Genomic DNA, 8,774 nt, shown 5'->3' on the forward strand with positions numbered 1-8,774 from the left:
TTTTTGCTAAAAGGGCTGTTAAGATTTTGAGAGGGATTGCACTAGATCTGTAGATCACTGTGGGCAGCATTGCACCTTGACATATTAAGTCTTCCAGCCCCTGAACATGGATTTCTTTCTACTTAATTAGACCCTCTTTGCTTTCAGTAATGTTTTTTGATTCCAGGGATGGAACTGTAGGCCTTATGCATACTAAACATGCACTTCACCAGCCCCTTGGGTTCACCTTTTTATAAAATTTCCTTGTTTTCATCTCCTATAATAAATCTTGTCTATTTTGTTGATATTGTATAACCTACCCCTACCCAGCTTTGTTACTATTTGCATGACAACTGACTAGAAAGCATTTCTGTCATTTTTGCTGTTTTTTCCTCCGTAAGTGTCACCTCTTTTTCTATTCCTGACAGCATCCATTACTGCCTTCTTTTTTTTTTTTTTTGTGATGGAGATCGAACTCAGGACCTTACGCTGCGAGGCAGACACCAGAACCACTGAGCTAAATCCCCAGCCTGTTACTGCCTTCTTTTTAAAAATGTTTTTTCTGGGCCGGGGATTTAGCTCAGTGGTTCCAGTGCCTGCCTCGCAAGTGCAAGGTCCCAAGTTCAATCGCTGGTACAAAAAAAAAAAATGTTTTTCTAGTGCACTTTTTTTTCCATATATAGTCTTTTTAAACTTCTTTTTGAGGGTAGTAGAGATGGAACCCAGGGGCACTCTAACACTAAGCTACATCCTAGCGTTTTTTTGTTTTTTTTTTGGTACCGGAGATGGAACTCGGGTCCTTGTGCTTGCACAGCAGGTGGCAAAACCACTGGGCCAAATCCCCAGCCCCTCCCCAGCCTTTTTATTTTGAAGCAGAGTTCACTAATTGCCCAGGCTGGGCTCAAACTTGAAATCATCTTGTCTCAGCCTCTCACAGTACTGCGATTATGAGGATGCACCACAATACCTGGGTTATAGTCTTTGTTTTTAATCCAAAAAAGGAAAAGGCAAAGAAAGGTAAAATGATCCCCCGAAGATGACATGCAAAATTTTCATTTCAGAAAATCTTACGGAGAAAATGAACTCTGACTTTCATGCTCTGAGAAAATATCTCACAGGACTGGGTCCTCCTTGACCGTCTATCTTCCTTCCAATCTATGTAAATTTCTGTGGTGGCTCTCTTATGTAAAATACAGTAAAAATTTATTGTACGTAGCTTCTATTAAATGTTAAAGAAAACATGAAAAAAAAGAAGATAGGGAAATAGGAAGTAGGAGAAGTTCTAATAATTCCCCAAATTATATATTCTGTGGTTTCAAAAATATTTCAATATATATGCTAATTTGTTTCATTTATACTGCTAGGTCCTCTTAGTTCACTGAAAAGAAAGTTTTGTGCTGTATCTATTTGATTCTGTTTTGTCAGAGTCTTTTTTTGTCTATGACCTATACTCTAACATTTTGGCCATTCTTTTAAGATTATGGTACACAGTGTATTAACTAATGTTACTCTCTAATGAATTTGTTATGAAATTTTGCTTTATTTTTTCATAGAAGTAAGAAGACTGTTTTAAAAATATTTTCTTTATTAATATCTACTTGTATTACATTGAAATAAAGTGTGTGGTTTGTTTGTTTTTTAAAGAACTACTGGAGAAAAAATACACTGTTGTGGCTTTTAACTTAACAGTTTTTGCATTTTATTAGGGGAAAAGAGGTTTTCCCTTCCTCCCCCTCCTCCCCCTCCCCCCTTCCCTCCTGTTTTGTTTTGCGCTGCAAATGGAAACCAGGGTCTCCTGCGTGCTCGGCGAGTACCCTACCCATGAGCTACAAACCCAGCCCCCAGGTTTCCTCTCATATTTAAATCTCAGAATGTCAGAGTATATTTGTTGCCTTGCTTTTTCGTAAAACTTCAGTTTAAAAAATTTTTTTTCCTCCCCCAGTGAGAGCCTTTCTTGTGCTGCGTAAGAGATTAACCACTGAGGTACATCCCCTTCCTAGAGGAGTTTTAAGTTCACAGAAAAAAGGTGAATGAAAAGTACAGAGAATTTCTGCGTGCCCCTCAACACAGATACACCTGCACACATGGCCTCCCCACAAGCAACAACCCTGATGGGTCACATTTGTTAAAGCTGACGAACTGACCGTGACCTGCCATCAAAGTCTAAAAAAGTCTATGTGGATGTTCTTACGAATTTTGTGAATTTAGACAAACGTACTGTGCCGTGTCCACCATCGTAGTGCCTCTCAGAATAGTTTTCCCTGCCCTAAAAATCCCCTATGCCACACTGTTCCATCCCTTTTTTCTTCTCCCTGAGCCCTCACAACCTGCACCCCCTCGTTGGGTGTTTTTTTCCTGACCCCGCTTCCTCTCTCTCTTCTTTCCTTCTCTCCTCCGTCTGTCTCATTGTGCACATGGGGTCTACCTGACAGTGTTCCACAGGACTCTCAGGGTCCATGCATTTTTCTTCCTTTTCGGATTTCCTGACTGCATAGTTTCAGTTGTCTTTTATTCAAGTGTGCTGACCTTTTTCTTCTTTTTTGGAAACAGGGTCTCGCTCGGCCTGGCCCTGGACTCACTTCGTAGCCTAGGCTGGCCCAGCTCATCATGATCCTCCTGCCTCAGCTTCCCAAGTGCTGGCATTACAGCTGTGCACCACCACACCCAGATTTTTCTTCTTCTTTTCTTTTTTGCTGGCTTCATAAATTTTTCTCAAATACCAGGCGTTTTAAGTATTAAAGTGCGATAAATCTGTAAATCAAGACTCACACCTCTACCTAGAGTTTGGTATTTTAACAGTTTCTGGGCCGTGTATTTAGCTCAGTGGTTTCGCCGCCTGCTGCGCAAGCGCATGGACCCGAGTTCATACCCGGTACCGGTACCGGAAAACAACAACAACAAAAACAGTTTCTTTAAAGGCCTAAAGCGCCCCGCCCCATGAAAAGGAAGGAGCAAAACACTCTCCCAGTCTTTACAAATTGCCTGTGTGTTGGGGACCCCTTCAATGCTTACAATTCTGTTTTTGGTTTTTTGGTACCGGGGATCAAACCCGGGACCTTGAACTTGCGAGGCAGGCGGCGGAACCGCTCAGCTAAATCCCTGGTCCTATGCTTATAATTCTGTGTTAGCTCTCTTTTCCTGAAGGCTTGCAGCCTGAAGGTCAGCTACAGGTGAAGTTTTAGGGTCTTCTCAGGGCCTTTCTGAACGTGTAGCCTCCCCTACACATGCATACAGCCTTCTTGATTCTCTGGTAAGTGTCGAAACTTTAAAAAAAAAAAACCTTTTTCTTTTTTTGCAGTGCTGGGAATTGAGCCTCAGGTACTGGGGATTCCTCATGGTAGGTAAGTGATCCAACACTGAACTACATGCCCAGCCCAGGAGCTTTTAAAATCCCCTATTCCCCACATTTCCTCTTCCTCCCCTGAATGTTTGATCTTCCTATTGCTTGTCAGACTGCTGCAGCCAATAGTTTTGCTCTTATGTGCTTTCAGTGAAAGCTCAAATGTCACCCCCTTTTCACTTCCTTAGGGTGCCCTTGGTCAAGTCCAAATGGGTAGCCAGTGGTTCTTTGGGAACAAATCTGTGATGTCCCTGCTAGTGACTTGCCCTAGGAGTTTACTGCCATGGTAAAGGCCGCCAGCCATCTAGAGAACACAGTGTGGCAAGCAGGCAATTTAAAATGGCACAGCGCTCTTACTGCCACTGCAGTTTCTTGTTCTTTTCTTTCTTTCTTTCTGTTTTGTACCAGGGATCGAACTCAAGACCTTGCGCTTGTAAGGCAGGCATAGTGCCATTGAGCTAAATCTCCTTTTTTTCTTTTTTGAGACAGGGTTTTGCTCTGTAGTTCAGGTTTTTTGGGGGGGGGGGGGTGGTTACCGGAGATTGAACTCAGGTCCTTGCGCTTGCGAGGCAGGCGCCGGAACCACTGAGCTAACTCCCCAGCCCTGTAGTTCAGATTGTCTTTGATCTCACTGTGAAGCACAGGCTGGCCTCGAACTTGCAGCGATCTTCCTACCTCAGCCTTCCAGTTCTGGGATTACAGGTGTGTGCTGCCATGCCTGGTTCTGAGCAATTTCTTTCTTCAGTACGCCTTTGTCCGATTGTTGTAAGGTCGTGGGAAGATTCTGGAGTTCTGAAAAAGGCGGTTCCGACAGCTTTTTGCTAGTTGTTTACGTTGGAGGATGGAGCCCTGAAGTTTTCTCTGCCAATTTTGGCAATGTTGTTCCTCTCAAATTCTTAAAATTTCTGTTTTGCACTTTTACTTTTTTTGAGTGTATTTAAGTACTTTCAACTTAATCTCTTTCAGGCATTGGTTTTAATAATCTTATGCATGTGTTAATAAGAAGATATAAGCAAGTAAATGGCATTTGGGACACACAACCCACAGAATCAAATACCTGTCCTCAGCCCGATTTGGCAGTTTGGAGGTCCAGTCTCACATCCTGGATACAAAAATTTCTACCCATCACAGTAGGTGCTTAATAAAACATGGGTATGAGTGGCCTGAATACCCACTGCTTTTACTCTTTTGGACCTTGTCCTCCCTTTTTCAAACACAGATACCGGGAGATTTTTCTTTAAAAGTCCACATTTTTGGAAATAAACGTACAATGCACATGCATGGGTATCTTGACACAAAACAGAAAAATAAGGCACAGAGTTAGCCCTAAGGCAGAAGGTAAACAATGTAATCTGATAGTTGAGAACGATGATTTTAAGAGGGCGCTAGGGCCGGGGATTTAGCTCAGTGGTTTCGCTGCCTGCTGCGCAAGTGCCAGGACCCGAGTTCGATCCCCGGTACAAAAAAAAAAAAAAGAGGGCTCGAAAGTCAACAATGTTTACCCTTTCTGGAAACTTTTGTTCATATTTCGATTTAGCTAGAACTTTGCAAAAACACTTCGCGTTTTCAGCATTTAATTTAGAGCAGAACGATTCAGACGCGATCTAAAGTTTGCCCATGGGGACCCCAAAAGCTGTGCTGTGGCCGACTGGCCTTCCACCGCAGCAGTAAACAGGCCCTGGCGGTCCAGCCCCAGGGACTCCTGAACCCTGAGCTGTGTCTGACGTGCACATGGAACGGACTTTGCTGGGACATCAACTGCGCTGCACACCGGCAGGTTCCCGCAGCACAGGGGAACCAAAGCTCCCAGGGTGCCTCCTGACTTCACTCCTCTTCGGACAGCTCTGCCGAGAACTCCCGGAGGTCAGCCCCCCCCCCCCCCCTCAGGCCTCGCGTCTCTTTCAAGCCCAGCTCCAGCCGGCCAGGGGCTCCCTACCTTCCGCTAAGGCGTTTCAGTGTCATCACTGTTAATTTAGTTTTAATAAATAGACAACATTACCATAGCTGGACTCTTATCAGAAATAGTGATCATCTCATTGAAAATAGCCTCTCAGTTGACTTCATGAAGATGCGGTTAATTCTTTTTTTATTTTTTTTTGGTACCGGGGATCGAACTCTGGTCCTTGTGCTTGCGAGGCAGGCGGTGGAACCAGTGAGCTAAATCCCCAGCCCAGGATGTGATTGATTCTACTCTTGATCTTAGCCAAAAGACCGAGAAGCGATTGGTTAATTCTATAAAAACATTCTGTGTTCCCTGAGGGCCTTAATTGTGTGGGAGTTAAGGACTGAGTCCCCCCTGGGCCATTTAGGGAGACCACCTAAAAAGGAGGTGCGGGGGCGGGGTAACACACACACACACACACACACACACACACACACACACACGCACACATGTGCAGGAACCAGAAAATATTTGTCCGAGGCCCTTTCTCTGGATGTGCATGAGCCCATTGCATAAGCCCACTAAATGCAATCCCGGGCTTTATCCCTAATAGGTAATTAAGTGTAGCATCTACATCTAATGTTAGGCATTACCTGTGGAACTGAGCGCAGAAGCTATGCTGCAGCGTGTGGAGTGCATATTGTTCAATTCCGAGAAACTAAGTGAAGGAAGACCTGCGTGGAGGAGGCCAGGTCTGAAGAGGGCCAGATTTAAAACATGGATTTGCCCACAAAGGCCTGTCCCAATTTGCAGGAAACCTATCGAACAACGCCTGTCCTTACTGCTGCTGTGTTTTGACAGCGTCTCTCTGTGTTGCCCAGGCCGCCTGCGGCTCCGGGATCGAGAGACTTCTTGCCTTAGCCTCGGAGTAGCTGGGGACTTCACTGAAGTACGAGCCACGGCGCCTGGCTTTTACGTCTTTTCATATATTCATTTTACATTTGCACTTGCATTTACTACCCTATTTTAGCTACTGATGTAAAATTTATCTTTCTCCAAGAAAAGAACCAACTACTTCAGGTTCAAGAGCACCTCTTTTAGGAATAACCAGGAAAAAAGAGCCTGAACTAGGAAGCCGGCGAAAGCAAGACACCGCCACCAGGTGGCACTGCTTTCTTTAGTGGGCCTGGAAGGAACGCCAGCGCCGGGCGAGCTCGCTGGGAGCGCGGAGGGGTTGTGGGGTTCAGGAAAGGTGGCTGCTTCCCCGCGCGCTGGGGTGGCCTGTGTCTAGGGTGCCCGGGGGTGTAGAAGTGGTGTCGGGTCCGCCACTCCCCCCTGGGTTGCTATCTTAGCTAGGGCGTCTTGCCCACTCCTTCGTTTGGACCCATCAGCTGCGTGGGGAGCCTCAAGCTCCGGGGCCACCTGAGCGCCAGGACCCCCGAGACCGGGAACGAGAGCGAGCGTGCATTCCCTGAAACGTCTTGGGCCGGCAGGCTCAGGACGGACGTGTGGGTTAGAGGCCGCCTGCCGCCGCGCCAACGCTGCGTGCTGAGCGCGGAATGCAGTTCCCAAGACGAGGCCGAGGCTGGAGATCATTCCTGCGACGCGTGCCCCCGGGCCGTTTCCTCCATGTGTCCCCGAAGCGGAGGCTCCGGGGCTGGGGTCTCGCGGCCCGGGGGAGCCCCGCCCCCCCGGGTTCTCGCTCCTCTCCGGCAACAGGAGGCGCCTGGGACGCGCGCGCTGGGGCCAAGTTCTGGTTTTGATTTCGCTCCCAGCACGGAGGAAGAAGGACACTCCAAACCCCACAAACAGGAAGGAGGGAAGGCCCCCGAGTGCGGGCAGAGGGAGGGTCATTCCCAGCAGCGGGTCGGGTCGGGCCGGGCCAGCGGGGGCGGGCAGCTCCGCGCTCCCTCTCCTCGTGCCGGCGGGGGGTGATCCCGGGCCGCGGAGGGGCTCGAGGGAGAGCAGGGACGGGGTGCGCCCGGGGAAGGGGCGGGGTGCCTCGGGGCGGGGGCGGAGGCTCCCGGGGCGCTGCCGCCCCCCGCCCCCGGGGCGCCCCCGCGGTGCCGGAGCCGGGGCGGGGCGTGCGCGTCAGCCCGGGCTAGAAAAGGCGGCGGGGCCCGGCCCGGCGAGGTGACAGCAGCATTTGGACCCAGCCCGGCCCGACGCCATGAGCGCCGCGCTCTTCAGCCTGGACGGCCCCGCGCGCGGCGCGCCCTGGTCCGCAGAGCCCGCACCCTTTTACGAGCCAGGCCGGGCGGGCAAGCTGGGCCGGGGAGTCGAGCCGGGAGCCCTGGGGGAGCCGGGCGCCCCCACCCCTGCCATGTACGACGACGAGAGCGCCATTGACTTCAGCGCCTACATTGACTCCATTGCCGCCGTGCCCACCCTGGAGTTGTGCCACGACGAGCTCTTCGCCGACCTCTTCAACAGCAACCACAAGGCGGGCGGCGCGGGCAGCGCGGGCGGCCTGGAGCTTCTATCCGGCGGCCCCGCGCGACACCCCGGCCCCGCCGTCCCGCGCCTGCTCAAGCGCGAGCCAGATTGGGGCGACAGGGACGCTCCCGGCTCGCTGCTGCCCGCGCAGGTGGCCGCGTGCGCGCAGACCGTGGTGAGCCTGGCGGCCGCCTCTCAACCCACACCGCCCACGTCTCCGGAGCCACCGCGGAGCAGCCCGGGGCCGAGCCCCGCGCCCGGCCCTGCGCGAGAGAAGAGCGCCGGCAAGAGGGGCCCGGACCGCGGCAGCCCTGAGTACAGGCAGCGGCGGGAGCGCAACAACATCGCGGTTCGCAAGAGTCGCGACAAGGCCAAGCGGCGCAACCAGGAGATGCAGCAGAAGCTGGTGGAGCTGTCGGCCGAGAACGAAAAGCTGCACCAGCGCGTGGAGCAGCTCACGAGGGACCTGGCTGGCCTTCGGCAGTTCTTCAAACAGCTGCCTAGCCCGCCCTTCCTGCCCCCCGCCGGCGCCGCCGACTGCCGGTAACGAGTGGCCCGGGCCGGGAGAGACTCTCACCAACGACCGACCGATACCTCAGCCCCGACGGCCCGGGAGCCGCGAGAGCCGCCCGGCGCCGGCTGCAATTTCTTTGGGACGAGTGAGCGAAAGGAAGCTACAGGCTGGACTTAACCGCCACTGAACCGCGAGAGAAGCTATACGTGTTTATTTTCCCTTAAATTATTTTTATAATGGTAGCTTTTTCTACATCTTACTCCTATTGATGCAGCTAAGGTACATTTGTAAAAAGAAAATGACTTTCAAGACAAACTTTGTATTGTAGATAAAGGTTTTTAAAAGACTGAGCATGCTCACTTTTTTACATGAATTTTTACAGTATTTGTAAGAATAAAGCATTTAAAATCACCCCTGCTTCCTGCATTCGCAGTGACTCGTACACCGGCGCGCCAAGGACCCTGCCTGGGAAGGGCGCGCGCTCCAGGACCTGGTGGGCAGCGAGCACCTGGAACCACCGCACCAGGTGTGTGCCCCGGTGGGGGAGCTGACTTCCAGGAGGCGAAGGTCTGCTTGCTCTTGAAGCATGCCAGTCACCACCTCCACATACTCTGTTGGGCTTG

The 8,774-nt window shown here is 50.7% G+C and overlaps 1 protein-coding gene across 1 annotated transcript; it reads left to right on the forward strand.

The window, feature by feature from the left end:
• The first annotated feature begins 7,305 nt into the window (after positions 1–7,305).
• Cebpd (CCAAT enhancer binding protein delta) lies at positions 7,306–8,562 on the forward strand. Its single transcript, XM_004837544.4, has one exon. It carries the CDS (start codon positions 7,372–7,374, stop codon positions 8,182–8,184), a length of 813 nt encoding a protein of 270 aa, XP_004837601.1. The 5' UTR covers positions 7,306–7,371; the 3' UTR covers positions 8,185–8,562.
• Positions 8,563–8,774: the final 212 nt, after the last annotated feature.

Source organism: Heterocephalus glaber, unplaced genomic scaffold (assembly GCF_053883595.1).
Source record: "Heterocephalus glaber isolate CG9 unplaced genomic scaffold, H.glaber_assembly_v1.0 deba00000281, whole genome shotgun sequence".
Taxonomy (NCBI): domain Eukaryota; kingdom Metazoa; phylum Chordata; class Mammalia; order Rodentia; family Bathyergidae; genus Heterocephalus; species Heterocephalus glaber.